At 42.5% G+C, this 19397-nt stretch overlaps 1 protein-coding gene across 1 annotated transcript in view; it reads left to right on the top strand.

The window, feature by feature from the left end:
* The window catches only part of LOC126426657 (activated Cdc42 kinase-like), a 386532-nt gene that overhangs the window by 179272 nt on the left and 187863 nt on the right, over positions 1–19397 (top strand). Inside the window, exon 10 of the mRNA XM_050088543.1 lies at positions 9039–9184. Within this exon, the coding sequence (XP_049944500.1) occupies positions 9039–9184 (146 nt within the window). The remainder of the gene's footprint in view (positions 1–9038; positions 9185–19397) is intronic.

Genomic DNA, 19397 nt, shown 5'->3' with positions numbered 1-19397 from the left:
TGTCTCATTTCCTAATCTAATTCCCTCAGCATCACCCGTCTTAATTCGACTACATTCCATTATCCTCATTTTGCTTTTGTTGATGTTCATCTTATATAACTCCTTTCAAGACGCTGTCCAGTCTGTTCAACTGCTCTTCCAAGTCCTTTGCTGTCTCTGACAGTATTACAATGTCATCGGCGAACCTCAAAGTTTTTATTTCTTCTCCATGGATTTTAATACCTACTCCGAATTTTTCTTTTGTTTCCTTTACTGCTTGCTCAATATACAGATTGAATAACGCCAGGAAAGGCTACAACCCTGTCTCCCTCCCTTCCCAACCACTGCTTCCCTTTCATGCCCCTCGACTCTTATAACTGCCATCTGGTTTCTGTACAGATTGTAAATAGCATTCATAATTTGTGAACATGAAATATGTTCCATAAATCTGCAATAGATTGAGATCAGCAGTGTAGGCCTATATACGAAAGATACGTGCAATGTTTGTCAATCACAAGGCCTTGTACTAACAGTGTCTGTGTCGGAGAGTAGAAAGGTATCTCATAATCTGATACTAATTCTTCAGATGTAGACTGTGTTGTTCTGGTGCCTTTGCAAATACTGTGCAAATTGGAAAAAGACAATTCACACATAAGCTTATTATAACTCATTGTAGTCCTAAGCAATTGTATTCCTGTTCCATCTGCCACCCAGAGTTCCATTACACTAGCATGATGATATTTTCTTCTTCTTCTTTGGAAAAAACTCCCAAACACAGTCATTATTTCGTCACTTTATTATCACTTTTGCACAAGAATTGATGTGTGTCTTGCTGTTTATTTACATAGCTATTTGTATAGTTTACAATTTCATCAATAAAGTCGAGGTCAGTTATCTTCAGAAAAGCACTAACTTCATCAGTTATACCCATCACCTTCGTCTTCAGACCCGGTAGAATTTGCACAATGTTTTTCTGCTGGTTTTTTATGTTTTAGCGCACTCACTTTTACACCAACACGAAACTTTATCTTTTCAATAAAGAACTCTTGTACATTTGCTGTCTCTTCTAGGTCATTGCCATCCTCACCCTCAAGTTCAGATTCACTGCTGTGGTCCTGCTCAGTGTTTTTATCAGTCAAATCTACTTTACTTTCCTCCAGGTCTGAAAAGTTCTTCGAGCAGTCTGCAAATTTATTTGTCAGATACACCCTTTGAATTGGAACAAAGCATCAAAGAAATGAAATGAATGAATACATTCAGTAATAAATACATCCCAGTAAGGAATGATTAACACACACTTTCAAAAGAAATTGATGTAAATTTTGCAACATTTTGCCTTGTTTAAGAATGGTACTACCAGCAGCATTGTTCTGGTGACATGTTGGAGGGAAAAAAAACAACACTGAAGCAGTGTTAAAATTGATCTACTGTACACTCTCATGCCATTAACGGCATAATTTTCTCTGAGGAAATATTGTGATAGCCTCTGTACCTCCAAAGACAGTGGATGGCAATGTGGTGCCATTCTGCTTCCCCATTTTCACAATAGCTCAAAGGGAAAAAAATGTGCACACTTGCTTTTATAAGTTCAATGGCTTAGTTATTTACATTGGCGTTGTGACCCACCCCGGCTTTGCACAACTACCACTGAGTATCCACGGCAGGATGACTTGTTTATAATACGTAGTGATACAAAAATACAATCCCTCTATTTGTGAAAATGATATCAAAATCCCCTCAGTGGTACTTGAGATTGGCCTTCATATACGAGGTGCATTCAAGTTCTGAGGCCTCCGATTTTTTTTCTAATTAACTACTCACTCAAAATCGATGAAACTGGCGTTACTTCTCGACGTAATCGCCCTGCAGACGTACACATTTTTCACAACGCTGACGCCATGATTCCATGGCAGCGGCGAAGGCTTCTTTAGGAGTCTGTTTTGACCATTGGAAAATCGCTGAGGCAATAGCAGCACGGCAGGTGAATGTGCGGCCACGGAGAGTGTCTTTCATTGTTGGAAAAAGCCAAAAGTCACTAGGAGCCAGGTCAGGTGAGTAGGGAGCATGAGGAATCACTTCAAAGTTGTTATCACGAAGAAACTGTCGCGTAACGTTAGTGTGCGGGTGCGTTGTCTCGGTGAAACAGCACACGCGCAGCCCTTCCCGGACGTTTTTGTTGCAGTGCAGCAAGGAATTTGTTCTTCAAAACATTTTCGTAGGATGCACCTGTTACCGTAGTGCCCTTTGGAACGCAGTGGGTAAGGATTACGCCCTCGCTGTCCCAGAACATGGACACCATCATTTTTTCAGCACTGGCGGTTACCTGAAATTTTTTTGTTGGCGGTGAATCTGTGTGCTTCCATTGAGCTGACTGGCGCTTTGTTTCTGGATTGAAAAATGGCATCCACGTCTCATCCATTGTCACAACCGACCCATTCATGCTGTCGTTGCGCGTCAACATTGCTCGGCAACGTGCCACAGGGGCAGCCGTGTGGTCATCTGTCAGCATTCGTGGCACCCACCTGGATGACACTTTTCACATTTTCAGGTCATCATGCAGGATTGTGTGCACAGAACCCACAGAAATGCCAACTCTGGAGGCGATCCCCCAAAACAATTCTCTCCACTTTCTCGATCGTGTCGTCAGACCGGCTCGTGCGAGCCCAAGGTTGTTTCGGTTTGTTGTCACACAATGTTCTGCCTCCATTAAACTGTCGCACCCACAAATGCACTTTCAACACATCCATAACCCCATACCACACGTCTCCTTCAACTGTCGATGAATTTCAATCGGTTTCACACCACGCAAATTTAGAAAACGAATGATTGCACGCTGTCCAAGTAAGGAAAACGTCGCCATTTTATGTATTTAAAACAGTTCTCATTCTCGCCACTGGCGGTAAAATTCCATCTGCCCTACGGTGCTGCCATCTCTGGGACGTATTGACAATGAACGCGGCCTCATTTTAAAACAATGCGCATGTTTCTATCTCTTTCCAGTCTGGAGAAAAAAACTCGGAGGCCTTAGAACTTGAATGCACCTCGTATAGACAGAAAAAACACGTTTGGGTACTTTAATTTACACTATGTAAAAATACACACAAACCTTCCTTGTGAATCAGTCTATGTATTAGTGGAAACCCTATCGAAATCCCTACAGTAGTTCCTGATGTCGGCCTTCACATGCTAACAGAGAAATGCAGTGGAGGACTCAAGTTTATTGTAGGTATGGAAGTAGGGACACAACACAGCTCGGTAACAAGAGATTGTGTGTCCAGTGCCTGCAAAATCACTTGTCTGAAAATTTACATATGCGCAAATTAAGTACCACTGCATGAGGTAAGTATTTACCGTGGAAAAGCATAACTTTCATCTTATGTAGTGGCATTTAACAATCACATTCTGTACACATTTGGCTTAGGGAATATACTGCTGGGTTTGGTTCACCTTCACTTATTTGAGTCCTAAAACAATCTATTCTAGTTGGAGTCACGGACAATGGCAGTGGAGTTTAGGCTCATTCAGTGTCTCTATGTCGTGCATTCTCCGACAGCCAATGAGGGTTCAGTAGCGTTCTCGGCGCTCTGCTACGAATCTCATAGCTAGTGTAAACATTAAACATCATCGTAGCAAGTTATTTAGTGAATTTTTGTTCTGTTTGTTGTCAGTTGTCACGACTGATGGTGGCGATGTGTGACACATTTTGCACAAGCAAACAGCATAATTTGCAGCATACTCACTTTCCTCAAGCACAGAGTGTACCACAACTGTTGCTCAGAACTGGCAACAATGCAAACCCCATCGGGGTCTCGAGTTGCACGAAATGCCGTGTTTCATGAATCGGACTGTAGTGACAAAGTGAAAGTTTGTTTCAGAGTCTAAAAGAGAATAGCATTGTTTGGTGACAGTTTTCCTTATTTCTAGTCATTGTGTTATTTGTATTTAGTGATCTCGCATTTCCTTGGAGTCTTTCTTGCTTTTCAGCGTAGTTTTGCATATTATAGTGTCCAGTTTGCCTTGTGTGTGTGTGTGTGTGTGTGTGTGTGTGTGTGTGTGTGTGTGTGTGTGTGTTGGCTATACTTAATATTTTGCCCCCTAAATGTGAATACTTGCTAGCAATAAATAGTTTGTGTTATTTTTTGGACCACTCTGTTATAAGAGTGATTCAAATGTTGCACACAAATTGAAGGCACTGATAGAGGAGTCAAAGTACAACTACTTTGGAATAGGAATTTATGGTCTCTGAAGTAATCCTGAGCCGCTGAAAACCTTGGAATGCCAGCAACAGCGAGGAGAATCGATGCACATGCATCTCAAATTCCGCAAAAAAGATAATCTACACAGCAGACGGAGCACACTTTTTCTGTCCAAGTATGTGACACACTACATGCCACATCTCCGAGGCATTGAATGGGAAGGGAAGGTCCAGTTGGCAACTTGCTCTCCTGGCCATATATATATATATATATATATATATATATATATATATAAAGATGAGGTGACTTACTGAACGAAAGCACTGGCAGGTCGATAGACACACAAACATACACACAAAATTCAAGCTTTCGCAACAAACTGTTGCCTCATCAGGAAAGAGGGAAGGAGAGGGAAAGACGGAAGGAAGTGGGTTTTAAGGGTGAGGGTAAGGAGTCATTCCAGTCCCGGGAGCGGAAAGACTTACCTTAGGGGGGAAAAAAAGGACAGGTATACACTCGCGCACACACACACATCCATCCACACATACAGACACAAGCAGACATATTTAAAGACCTTGGTCTTTAAATATGTCTGCTTGTGTCTGTATATATATATATATGCCAACTGCAAATTAGAACAGCGTGCCACCCTCCACCTCAAAAAACTATCCAATCTCCTGGTTTCCCACCTCCGGAAAGGCAACTCACTCACCCTTCACAACCTTTCCAGCAAACCTCAACCTCCTCTCATTGCACACAAACCCAGTCTCTCCCATCTACTCAATCTCCCACTTCCACCTCCACTCCCCCCAACACCTCAAAATTCTAGTCAACACAGTGTGGAACCATAATACCCCAATTCAGTAGTTAACCTTTCCTCCAAACATCTCTCCCAATCCGAGACCTCTGTCCTATCCAAAGGCCTCACCTTCAGCCCCACTCCCAGATTCAGCCAAACTGCCCTTGTGAAAGATTTACTGTCCTACACTCGTAGTCTCTGCTGGAAATATCACTTTGCCAAGAAAGAAAAATAATCGTGATCCTACTCCTAATGATCCAACTCCCCAAGACACAATCCAAATTGAACCCTGCCTGGAACAGTTCCGTCCTCCATCACAGCGGGACCCACCTCCTCTTCTTCAAAATCACCCTCTCTAAACCTTCCAGGAATTTCTCACTTTCAGCCTTGCCTCTCAGTCTTTCTTGAAAAACCTTAATCCTTCTCCCAACATCACCACAGCCGAAGCCCAGGCTATCCGTGATCTGAAAGCTGACCGATCCATCATCATTCCACCAGCTGACAAGGGTTCCATGACCGTGGTACTTGATCGTTGGGAGTATGTGGCTGAGGGACTGCGTCAGCTTTCAGACAACACTACATACAAACTTGGCCAAGGTAATCCCATCCCTGATGTCCAGGCGGAGCTTCAACGAATCCTCAGAACCTTAGGCCCCCTACAAAACCTTTCACCTGACTCCATCAACCTCCTGACCCCACCGACACCCCGCCCCCCTACCTTCTACCTTCTTCCTAAAATTCACAAACCCAATCATCCCGGTCGCCCCATTGTAGCTGGTTACCAAGCCCCCACAGAACGTATCTCCGCCTACGTAGATCAACACCTTCAACCCATTACATGCAATCTCCCATCCTTCATCAAAGACACCAACCACTTTCTCGAACGCCTGGAATCCTTACCCAGTCTGTTACCCCCGGAAACCATCCTTGTAACCATTGATGCCACTTCCCTATACACAAATATCCCGCACGTCCAGGGCCTCGCTGCAATGGAGCACCTGCCACCCTACCTAAAACCTCATTCTTCATCACCTTAGCCAGCTTCATCCTGACTCACAACTACTTCACTTTTGAAGACCAGACATACCAACAATTAAAGGAAACAGCCATGGGTACCAGGATGGCCCCCTCGTACGCCAACCTGTTTATGGGTCGCTTACAGGAAGCCTTCTTGGTTACCCAGGCCTGCCAACCCAAAGTTTGGTACAGATTTATTGATGACATCTTCATGATCTGGACTCACAGTGAAGAAGAGCTCCAGAATTTTCTCTCCAACCTCAACTCCTTTGGTTCCATCAGATTCATCTGGTCCTACTCCAAATCCCATGCCACTTTCCTTGACGTTGACCTCCACCTGTCCAATGGCCAACTTCACACGTCCGTCCACATCAAACCCACCAACAAGCAACAGTACCTCCATTATGACAGCTGCCACCCATTCCACATCAAACGGTCCCTTCCCTACAGCCTAGGTCTTCATGGCAAACGAATCTGCTCCAGTCCGGAATCCCTGAATCATTACACCAACAACCTGAAAACAGCTTTCGCATCCCGCAACTACCCTCCCGACCTGGTACAGAAGCAAATAACCAGAGCCACTTCCTCGTCCCCTCAAACTCAGAATCCCCCACAGAAGAACCACAAAAGTGCCCCACTTGTGACAGGATACTTTCCGGGACTGGACCAGACTCTGAATGTGGCTCTCCAGCAGGGATACGACTTCCTCAAATCCTGCCCTGAAGTGAGATCCATCCTTCATGAAATCCTCCCCACTCCACCAAGAGTGTCTTTCCGCCGTCCACCTAACCTTCGTAACCTGTTAGTTCATCCCTATGAAATCCCCAAACCACCTTCCCTACCCTCTGGCTCCTATCCTTGTAACCGCCCCCGATGCAAAACCTGTCCCATGCACCCTCCCACCACCACCTACTCCAGTCCTGTAACCCGGAAGGTGTACACGATCAAAGGCAGAGCCACATCATTTACCAACTGACCTGCCTACACTGTGACGCTTTCTATGTGGGAATGACCAGCAACAAACTATCCATTCGCATGAATGGACACAGACAGACTATTTGTTGGTAATGAGGACCACCCTGTGGCTAAACATGCTTCGGTGCACGGCCAGCACATCTTGGCGCAGTGTTACACCATCTGGGTTATCTGGATACTTCCCACTAACACCAACCTGTCAGAACTCCGGAGATGGGAACTTGCCCTTCAGTATATCCTCTCTTCCCGTTATCCACCAGGTCTCAACCTCCGCTAATTTCAAGTTGCCGCCACTCATACCTCACCTGTCATTCAACAACTTCTTTGCCTCTGCACTTCCGCCTCGACTGACATCTCTGCCCAAACTCTTTGCCTTTAAATATGTCTGCTTGTGTCTGTATATGTGTGGATGGATATGTGTGTGTGTGCGCGAGTGTATACCTGTCATTTTTCCCCCTAAGGTAAGTCTTTCCGCTCCCGGGATTGGAATGACTCCTTACCCTCTCCCTTAAAACCCACATCCTTTTGTCTTTCCCTCTTTTTCCCTCTTTCCTGATGAAGCAACCGTGGGCTGCGAAAGCTTGAATTTTGTGTTTGTGTTTGTTTGTGTCTCTATCAACATACCAATGCTTTCGTTTGGTGAGTTACATCACCTTTGTTTTTAGATATATTTTTCCCACGTAGAATGTTTCTCTCTCTCTCTCTCTCTCTCTCCCTCTCCCTCCCCCTCCCCCTCTCTCTCTCCCTCTCTCTCCCTCCCTCTCTCTCTCTCTCTCTCTCTCTCTCTCTCTCTCTCTATATATATATATATATATTATAAAAAAAGCGCTGGCATGTCAATAGACACACAAAATTCTAGCTTTCGCAACCAGCGGTTGCTTCGTCAGGAAAGAGGGAAAGACGAAAGAATGTGGGTTGTAAGGGAGAGGGTAAGGAGTCATTCCAATCCCGGGAGCAGAAAGACTTACCTTAGGCGGAAAAAAGGACGGGTATACACTCGCGCGCGCACACACGCACATATCCATCCACACGTATAGAGACACAAGCAGACATATACAGAGGCAAATATATATATAATTTTCATTTGTTGGGGAATGACAAAAGCACTCACGCAAGTGTTCATTTTCTCCCAGCACATTTATTGATTGAGCAGTTCGTGGATGTACTGCCATTTCGTAGGGTCTGATAGGGACAGTAGACTGGCAGTCGGATGTGTCGGCATCCTCAGGTGTATAAGAACCTTCAACATTGCAGTGTGGCAGCAATTGTTGGTTAATATATTAAAAAACTAAAAACCCACCTCAGTTGCGGGTCAGGCTTGTAAGTGAGCAACCGTTCTTAGCTGCAGTTTATGGCGGGTCAAGGCCCATCGAACATAGGGCGATGTGAGGTGGAGCGTACACCATTAAGTTAAGTTGTGGTTTTGACTTTGTACACATGTACTGTTTGTGTTTTCCATTTCTTTTTCTATGGTGTTCTTTTAATCATTGACAAAGGTCTTCTTAGGCACTTGTGGGTGTTGTTGTCGTTCTGAAGAAGGTGAAGTTATCTACGCCGAAAACTGGGTTAACACTTAACACTAGGTTCTTTTTTCGGAATCGAGGCGGGTTTTCAGTTTTTAAATATATCGTCAGGTGTGCCAATGAAATGAGCTGCCATGTGTGCACAGCCGACTTGTATCCCCTCCCATTTGCGAGCCATTCCCTCCACAGTCTGCACGTATCTGACGGAAGTACCTGCTGGGAAAACCATTTCTCGCCACACGCACTTGGATTCTTGCAGCATCTGATGAGGTTTTGGTGATGCCTGGTGTATGTTGCCATTTTGAAAACCCTTTGTAATGTACAACATTGCTGAGTAAACAGTACATCATCTTTACTGAACGAATAGAGCAGGTCTATTGCTGGTCACTGTTGTCCCTGATATTCCAAAGCTTTCAGTGGCGCACAATTACTTCCAAGCCCATAAATTCCTATACCAAAGTTTTTACATTCCGTCTGTTTGTGTACTGCCTTTTGAATTGCCCTGTAATTGTGCCGTCACGAAGTTTAGTGGCAATGTTACTTTTACAGGCCGATCCCGAATGTGTCGGGCTGCTGGAAAGGTGTCCTGAACAGTGGCAAGACGGGCCTCTTCAACCCGGCGCACACGGTCGCCTACCTAGGCTCGAACCTGCCTGCAGCACCCGGCGGAAAGCCCGGGGAGTTCGTCCGAGGAGGTGAGTGCCGGGCCGTGCGGTGTGGTGCGGGGGAATGTGGGAATGTGCTCGCCTCGCTTCACGGTGGTCTCGTGGGAACTGTTCTGTCGCTTGTGGTTTCGCTTGCTCCTCAACAAGAATGTGTGTAACGGCTCGTGCACAAATGCGCAGTCTCATGACAGAATAAAATATTCCCGTCCTTCCGGCTGCCTCGGGTGGTCGTACGACTGCGAGCTTTCGGTAGCGTACTACTTGCCCTTTGTCAGTTTGTAACCGATTGCTGTGTGGCTGTGGCCCTCCTGCTTGTACAGAGTGTGAGGAGTACGTAGAGGCAACTTAGTAATAAACTTTTGATAAGGAACTCTTGTCGAAAAATGTACCATTTAGATGTAAAATGAGTTTGAATATCGAATTTTCAAACCTCCCTCTTCACACGAGGGAGGCAATGAGCACTGACCTATGTGGTATACGACAGATGCTCCACACAGTGACCTTGCTGTTAGCTGCACGAGGTGTATCTCCTACACACGATCCACGAGACTTGGCGCGTTTCCGTGAAGCACAGCAGTCGACCCTTCTAGTTGCGAACATACCAATTTCTCTCGGCCCCTGTCACAGGGGGACGAAAATGGTATGTGATGGACTTCAGTGATCTGGAAAACATTCCCAGTACATGCATCGTGCAGCACTAACATTCCATGCTGTACCCTGAAGCGGAAGATTTAAAAATGACGCAGTCGTCAGACTTACTTTACATTCAAACTATACATTACCGGACATGTGTTCCTTATCAAACCTTTACATACTAAGTCCCCTCTACAACTGCTAGAAGCTGACCAAAAGCTCGTAGACATATTTCTTTGCATTTGATGCTTGCTAAATATTGTTTCAAACATTCTACACTCCCTCTGAATCCTTCTTGGGGAGCTTGTAGTTTTAACTCTCTTACTTTGATGAAAATTACATTGGTGTTCACATAGTCTGTTCCCATTACATTGAGAATAAATAAGAGATAAAATTACAAGGGTGAGTCAAATGAAAACCTTAAATATTTTTTTAAATATTATTTATTGTGCAGAAGTGGTACAAATCTGTATCACTTTTCAACATAATCTCCCCCACACACAATGCAAGTCATCCATTGCTTACAAAGTGCATAAATTCTTTTAGAAAAAAAGTTATTTTGGTAGTCCGTGAAACAAGTCGTGCACCGCTTGGCATACCTCTTCATCAGAACGGAACTTCTTCTCTCCCATTGCATCTTTGAGTCGTCCAAGCATATGGAAATCACTTGGGGCAAGGTCTGGTCAGTATGATGGATGTGGAAGACACTCAAAATGCAGGTCTGTGATTGTTTCAACTGTTGTACGGGCAGTGTGGGGCCTCGCATTGTTATGTTGGGAAAGGTCACCTGCTGACAGCAATCCACGTCGCTTTGATTTGATTGCTGCCAGCAGATGATTTTTTAGGAGATCTGTGTATGATGCACTGGTGACAGTGGTCCCTCTAGGCACGTAATGCTCCAAAATGTCGCCTTTTTCGTCCCAAAAGAGAGTCAGCATAACCTTCCCTGCTGATGGTTCTGTTCGAAGCTTCTTTGGTTTTGGTGATGAGGAATGGCGCCATTCCTTGCTTGGTCTCTTCGTTTCTGGTTGGTGGAAGTGAACCGAGGTTTCGCCCCCAGTAACGATTTTTGCAAGGAAGCCATCACCTTCTCGTTCAAAGCACTGTAGAAGTTCTTCACAAGCATCGACACGTCGTTCTCTCATTTCAGGAGTCAGCTGCCGTGGCACCCATCTTCCAGACACTTTGTGAAACTGGAGCACATCGTGCACAATGTGGTGTGCTGACCCGTGACTAATCTGTAAACATGCTGCAATGTCATTCATTGTCACTCGGCGGGTTTCCTTCACTATGGTTTCAACTGCTGTAATGTTCTGTGGAGTCACATCTCGTTGTGCCTGACCTGGACGAGCAGCATCTTCCACTGAAGTCACACCATTTGCGAACTTCCTACTCCATTCATAGTCTTGCTGCTGTGACAAACATGCATCACCGTACTGAACCTTCATTCGTCTTTGGTGCAAGTCGCAAGTGGGGCGGTCATCTTTATACTGATACTGCGACGGTATGTGTGCATCTGCACTGTGCTGCCACCTACATGCCATTCTGGACGCTGTTTGTAGCACGCTTACCAACTTGCAGGATGACGGCGCGAAATTTCAATTTGTTATTACAAATTTAAGGTTTTCATTTGACTCACCCTCGTAGAACTGTTCATAGTTTCATGTTGATGTTGGGAGAAAAGATGTTTTACATAGCTTCAATCCATTGTCGAATTACTACTACTCATTCTTGTTGTGAGAATAGCTTTTCTAGTGGTATGATCCTGTTTCCAAATAGATTTCAGTGTTTCAATTTTTTCAATGACATTATTGAATGAAATGTAACAGGCCACGTTAGACACTTTTCCCTTGTTTTATTAATAATCTTCTTTGATAATCACATGCACTCGAGGTAAGTTCGAGAATACAACACTGTGCAAATGTGCTCTGCACATCTCTACTATTTGCCACTAAGCCAACTTACTTCAAAGCACATCCTTCAGAGATATTAATCAAAACATAAATAAAAGTAGTTCATTCATATTATACATTCATTCATTATTTTCTAAGAGTAATCAATATTAATAATAACAATTATAATAATAGTTATGATGATACCAACAATCATAAATACAAATGTAATCATAACATCAAAAATTTCCAAATAAATTAGTTATACAAGAATAACAAAATTTTCAAAATATTCTCGAAACAAAGTCATCAGTAAGATGCAATTTACACATGTATTTCATTTTTTATATGTGTATATAATTAGTATGAATATAACTTAAGCGAGGAGTATAAATGTAAAAAGAAATTGTATATAAAGCTGCACTACTGATCGGAGCTCCCACGTTGCTAAATATATACGTAATCAAGTCTGTGACTTTTATTTAACATTGTTCTTAATTGAAGACATCTTGTCATGAAAAACTGACTACAGTTGGTACAATGAAAGAAAACGCCATCTGAATCACAATCATTTAAAATTAAAAAATGAGCTCTAATGAGAATGAATTGGATAGCCAATAGGAACCATGCAGGAACATTTTTAAACAATTTAATATTTTTGTTCTCCCAAAACATATATAAAAGCCCTGGAATAATCAAAATATTAAATTCTTTAAAACTATTCCTTCACGATTCCATACTGGATACTGCTGTCGTAAAATCTAAACAGATAAGGATGCAAACAATTGTTTCAAAAAATAAAAATGAGAGGGACTCGCTTTCTTTGATGCAGTACTTTTTGCACAAAGTCAGGATCATCATGTGAATGATTGATATCGTCATTCTCACTGCCATTGTTAATGTCATAGTCAACAAAATATTGCTCCAATTCACACACAATTTTGTTGCCCATAAGAAAATGTGAGACAGTGTCTTTCATTTCTTCGGTAGGGAACACAACTTGATTCCATAAAACAAAGATAATCTACCATCTTAGTTACAAACTACAGTTCTGTGATATATTGGCTGTTTTAAAATCTACATGTCCCACACAACACAACAAAGACCAATCGAACTGATTGATATACATTATTTCATATTTAAAAATGGGAAAAATTGTACCTCTATCAAATGATGACATTGGCAGTCTACTGAAATTTTTGTGTTCTGTCAGTTGATGAGTTTCCCACACAAATTGTTGAGAACGCTAACAGTTGGATGTCTTTATTACAAGACTGCAGATCTACCCTGACCTAAAACGTGGAACCCAACTACTTCCATCACCAGGGGAGGTGGCACAGTGGTTAGCACACTGATTTCTCAATTGGGAGGTCATCCAGAGTTAGGTTGTCGTGAGTCCCCTAAACTGTTACGGCAAACGCCAGGATTGTTTCTTGGGAAAGGACACAACCGATTTCCTTCCCCACTTCATTGTCCGTCTTTCACACCGTGGTACAGTCATGTGGGGTAGCAAACAGTTTTGTGGCTGGGTTGAGAATTTATTGATAGGGAGGAGGCAGCACGTCATTTCAAATGGGGAGTCATCAACAGAAGTGAAAGTAACATCCGGTGTGCCCCTGGGAAGTGTTGTATATTAATGACCTTGGGGACAATATTAACACTCTTCTGTCCAGCGACACCACAGTGGTGTCGTTTGCATAATATCGCTCAGTGGCTGGCAACAGCACTTTAGTATCTTTTGCATTCTGTTGGTGTGTTGTTTAGGTAACAATAAATTACACACATCAACAAGTTGTTTGTTTTTATTAGTACTTGTGCCAGTTCATCATGGCAGACGAAAGACACGATAAGATTATTTGTGATGAATGGGTGGATGTCTTGTCTGACCTCTCTCTCTCTCTCTCTCTCTCTCTCTCTCTCTCTCTCTCTCTCTCTCTCTCTGGTCAGATTTTGATTTACTGGGCACCAACAATAAATTTGAAGGGTCTTCAGGTCCAAACATATTTCCCAAAGATACACTGAGCGTCGAGTATATCATAGAATTATATATTGGGATTGATCTATTTGAATATATTAGCTATGAAATCAACAAGTACTACAGTCAAAATTGCAATAGAAGGAGACTGGATAAAAAAATGCCAAATTTGTTGACTTTACGGGACGAGAACTTAGAAAATAGTTTGGGCTTGCTATCCGTATGGGAACTGCAGAAAAAACAAGGATCAACGATAATTGGTCAACGAATCCATTGACAGACACACTGATATTTCGCAAAATGATGTCCCGCACACGATTCGGACAAATATTATCATTTTTACAATTTTCCGACAACAACAATACACCAGATAATGCTGACTGGCTTTTCAAAGTGCAATTCGTAATTGAATATTTTCCAAAAACTTTAAATAAACAAATATTGGAAACAAACAAATTTTGTATTTATTTATGTATGTATTTCTTCGAAATTTCATGAAAGTAGGGGAACAGGGTTGAGCACTTATGAGATCCAACGATGAGGTTAGTAAAACTTAACAATTTGTAATCTCCCGATAATGGCAAAAACGGCTGGCGACAAGCCAAGTAATCTGAATCAGCGCTGCCGGCATCAAGCGAATCGATTTGTATGAGACGTGCGGACAGCAAAGTATTAATAGTAATCTGAGACTTTTTGCAGATGTTGCTATGGTGTAATGAAGTACTGTGGAAAGAAGCTGTATAAGTATTCAGTCAGCTCTCAATAATGTTCCTTCTAGTTTTTGTTGTGCGTTTGTTTCACACTGGTGTAGGGTCAGCACGGTTATGAATGTACTTCGTATGGTTTAATTTAAGGAGTGGCTGGATGCCCTTCCTGTTGCCTCCCCATTCACTCCCCCTCCCCCCTATCCGTACCCCCTACCCCCTACCCCTCCTCTGAGGTGGGATGTGTGTACACCAACTGTTTGCATGCAGCACGAGTCATATGAAAGTATGCAAAAGTTTTCTTATTGTTTACGAATCATGAACTGAGGCAAGACTTGGGTACCAGCACAGTATTCACCTTACCAGATGTGAGAAACTGCTTGAAAACCACACCCAGGCTGGCCAGCACACCAACCCTCAGTGTTGATGTGCTGGATGGATTTGTTTCGGGATCAGCGCACCTCCCCATCTGGGAAGCGGCGCTTTAACACGTACAGCTATACAGGCTATATGTTTCAAAATGGCGGAAACATTGGCAGGTTGCTTTAAACGTTCAGAAAGCAAAATTATGCTCTTCACCAAAATCAGAAAGAAGTGTCCTATGACTATGATATCAGTGATTCACATACCGTATTTACTCGAATCTAAGCCGCACCTGAAAAATGAGACTCGAAATAAAGGAAAAAAAACATTCCCGAATCTAAACCGCACGTGAAATTTGAGACTCGAAATTCAAGGGGAGAGAAAAGTTTTAGGCCGCACCTCCAAATCGAAACAAAATTGGTCCATTGTAATATGAGACACAATTTAGGTCGAATGAATGACTATACAGCCACAGTAGTTTGGTTCGAGTCGTAAGCTTAGCAGTTAAGCTTTACCAGGTAGACATTGCTATGCGTCAGGCGCTCCATCCGTATTCATACTGGTACCCTTCCTTTTTCACCTGCTTTGTCTGTTTCGAATCTATTGGTTATTTTGCTTCGATCTGATAAGTGCTGTTTTCTTTGTTATAGGTGTTTACGTCACTCTAAGCTTAGAGAAACAATGGCAAGAGACTGCTATTTGTTGTTACTCACACTGCTGCTTTCTTTGATAATGATCAACAAGAACCAAATAATAGACTGCGTATGATAGAACATGTTCTGAACGAGAGTTAGGCGAAAATTTTTCTCCATTTGAAAATCTTTGCAGGCGCCTCTTTAGTACATTACATTCTGCACAGAAATTAGTCATCTTAGATTTAAAAATCTAGTCAGTTGCCGTGCTTTATTTCTGACTGTATCACTATTTGGCATAAGAATAATACGAATATCAACATGATACGATACATATATTCTTCCGCGTTTGCTGTTGTTTCACTCTAGTTTCGTAGTTTATTAGGCAGACAGGATTTAAATGAGATAGCAGCAAACACGAAAGAATACATGGAGAAATGTTTATATCGTATTATTCTTATGGTGAAGAGATTACTGCATGTGATTCACATTTCATCAGGTTCATATTAGCAACCATCTCTTCTCACAGGTAGGAAATAATTCGGAATATAGAGTTGGCCATATTGACAAACATCCCAAACAGTCTTGCCAGTCGGATTTTTGTAGTACATTGAAATTCTGCTACATTCGAAGATGAACAATACGGAATTTGTATTTACTTTGTTGGATAATGTATGAAAATGCAGTGGTCGAAACTCGTGGCGGAGAAAAAAAAGCTCGTCTTCCACCTTTTTGTTGTTAAAATTTATTAACTGACGCAGAGGTTTTGGCGCCAGTATTTATCTTTGTTCCTACAAAGCATGCCTGTGTAGCGCTACATATATTCGATGGCAGAAGTTAGTTGTGGCGGCACCTACCAACATTTTTCAGAACTTCCGCTTGCTTTGCACTTGACTCTAAGCCGCAGGCGGTTTTTTGGATTACAAAAACCGGAAATAAAGTGCGGCTTAGATTCGAGTAAACACGGTATGTAATGGGTCCACTTTGTGTGTGGTGTGTGTGTGTGTGTGTGTGTGTGTGTGTGTGTGTGTGTGTGTGTGTGTGTGTGTGGAGGAGGGGGGGGGGGGGGGGTATGCTTGTGCATGTGCATGTGTGTAGTGTAATGTTTGTGTTGTGTGATGGTGGTGATGATCATAATGAGAGAAGGGTGATACCTGGTGCCAGCACATAGCCTACTCCACGTAAATAGCACTGAGTGGAGGGGGGGCTGCTAAGCTTAATGTCCACATCCAACAGGTGGGTCACCATTAACAGTGTCACATGCCTTCACTTTCATAACACACTGTGGAGGGGTTTGGTATTTAAATCAGGACACTAGCATAAAGTCTGGTGATCAGGAACTTCGTACCACCACTTCTTCCCTTGCCAGCAAAATACTGGTAATGAAAATTTTTCCCACCACTAGGATTTGAACTGGCTTACCGCCAGGTCGAGCACCACCGCACGAGCGTGCATTAGTGACCCTGGCTGTGGAGACAGGTATTTGTAGGGATATGAGATAGAATGGGCTCGACTGCGGGAGAGCATCACGAGGATGCTACACAAATTGATTTTCTTGATAAACTCTACTTAAAAATTTGCAAGAACCAGCTTTGAGAGAGGACTCTATAAAGTTCTTCAGCGTCCTATGTTTCACCCCTGTAGGGACCGAAAGGGCAGGATTATACTGTTTACAGCGTGCACAGAGGCATTTTAAGTAGTAATTCTTCTCACACTCTGTTTGGAAATGAAGCAGAAATGAATCATAATATGTGGTTGATGGGAAGTACCATCTGCTATGCATTTCACAGTGGCGTACAAGGATTACTATAGACATTAAACCCTGACATTTGTATTTCCTTTTTGGAAACTGGGTTGATGAGAATCTTCTAATAAGACAAAAAAAGCTCTCCTCCCATGACCTGTCACGTAACCAAGTTCAACTGTACGTTTTACCCTGCATAAATGTTAAATCAAGTCTTGTGATATATCTTTTGTTATCTGTAACAAGTTTTGGAAATGGTGACAAAATTTCGAAAAAAAAACTTCTGTATTTTTGGAATGGGTAACTGCTGGATGCAACCTTCTTGTATGGCTGTTTGTGTAACGTTGCTGGGTTACTGCTTGTCTCCCATAACTGGTCATCATATTCTGTACTGTTCGGCAGCATCGCTAGTATGGTGGCTCAGGGCTTGGTAGGCTATCTGTGTGGGCAATGTTCTCTGTTGTCTGTCCTCTTGTAGTGTGCCAAATTCAATTTCTCACGGTGGGTTTTGCATCTCGATCTTAGTGACTTGTGCACTGGGGTGTGGTCATTACCGGTATTCGTCATTGCCACAGTTTTATGTACGGTTGACATTTCTTTTGCAGACAGCGTCAGGTCCCTCAGGTCGTCGACATCCGGTAAAATGTCAGGTACGTAACAGCAGTGATCGAAAGAAACTGTAAGAGGATAGTCTTCTGCAGCAACTTGCTTTGGCCGTGATTGTGTTAAGATCGTGTATTGTACAGAGCAAAAAATGGCATTACGTGGCAGAAACTAAAACTTCACTGTGTTCTGGTAATTTGTGTAGACTACAACTTTTAGCTTCAAGTATGCATATGACAAATATCTAATACTCTGATTTTGTATGCTTTCCACACACACACACACACACACACACACACACACACACACACACACACAGTAATATAAATATAAATAAGTCTTTTCAGTGCTTCATTGGTAAAATTTTGGGCTAATAACAGAATTAAAAAGGGGAGAAAACTATAATGACAGACCGTTAAATACAGAAGATTTCAAAATTAAGTGGTTACGTAGCTGGTGGGCTGCATTTTCCTGATAGCAGTGTACTCTTGGCAGTCTGCTTTCACTTCATTGGTTGTCAGTAGCAAACCTGTAGTGTACATCTGTATAGATAACATGACACACATCTATAGAAATATACTCTATACATTTGCTACTTTCAATTAACAAAGTGAAAGCAGATTGTCAAAAGAAAATTGCTGCAAAATCCGAAATGTCCTTTTATGTGTCAGAAAAATGTTCTCCAATATATCAGTTTCACACATAAAATCGCCATCAGTGGGTTTCGAACTCGGGACCGATACGACGACGATTTGACGCTCTACCGACTCGCCTCCGTGGATTTTCAAATTTACACCTCACAGATATACTTTTCCTATACTCCACAGTTGTGGTGTTAATTTCAATTACTATTTACTCGTGTTCTACTGGATGACAGCACACAGCATGAACTAAATCGCTGTTTTGGTTGATACTCTATCGACATGTTGTTGTTGTTGTGGTCTTCAGTACTGAGACTGGTTTGATGCAGCTCTCCATGCTGCTCTATCCTGTGCAAGCTGCTTCACCTCCCAGTACCTACTGCAACCTACATCCTTCTGAATCTGCTTAGTGTATTCATCTCTTGGTCTCCCTCTACGATTTTTACCCTCCACGCTGCCCTCCAATACTAAATAGGTGATCCCTTGATGCCTCAGAACATGTCCTACCAACCGATCCCTTCTTCTAGTCAAGCTGTCCCACAAACTTCTCTTCTCCCCAATCCTATTCAATACCTCCTCATTAGTTACGTGATCTACCCATCTTATCTTCAGCATTGTTCTGTAGCACCACATTTCGAAAGCTTCTATTCTCTTCTTGTCCAAACTGGTTATCGTCCATGTTTCACTTCCATACATGGCTACACTCCATACAAATACTTTCAGAAACGACTTCCTGACACTTAAATCTATACTCGATGTTAACAAATTTCTCTTCTTCAGAAACGATTTCCTTGCCATTGCCAGTCTACATCTTATATCCTCTCTACTTCGACCATCATCAGTTATTTTACTCCCTAAATAGCAAAACTCCTTTACTACTTTAAGTGTCTCATTTCCTAATCTAATCCCCTCAGCATCACCCGATTTAATTCGACTACATTCCATTATCCTCGTTTTGCTTTTGTTGATGTTCATCTCATATCCTCCTTTCAAGACACTGTCCATTCCGTTCAACTGCTCTTCCAAGTCCTTTGCTGTCTCTGACAGAATTGCAAT

The sequence above is a fragment of the Schistocerca serialis genome, chromosome 11, assembly GCF_023864345.2.
Source record: "Schistocerca serialis cubense isolate TAMUIC-IGC-003099 chromosome 11, iqSchSeri2.2, whole genome shotgun sequence".
Lineage (NCBI taxonomy): Eukaryota > Metazoa > Arthropoda > Insecta > Orthoptera > Acrididae > Schistocerca > Schistocerca serialis.
The sequence above is the reverse complement of the archived record's forward strand: the minus strand, read 5'-3'. Positions and strand labels throughout refer to the sequence as shown.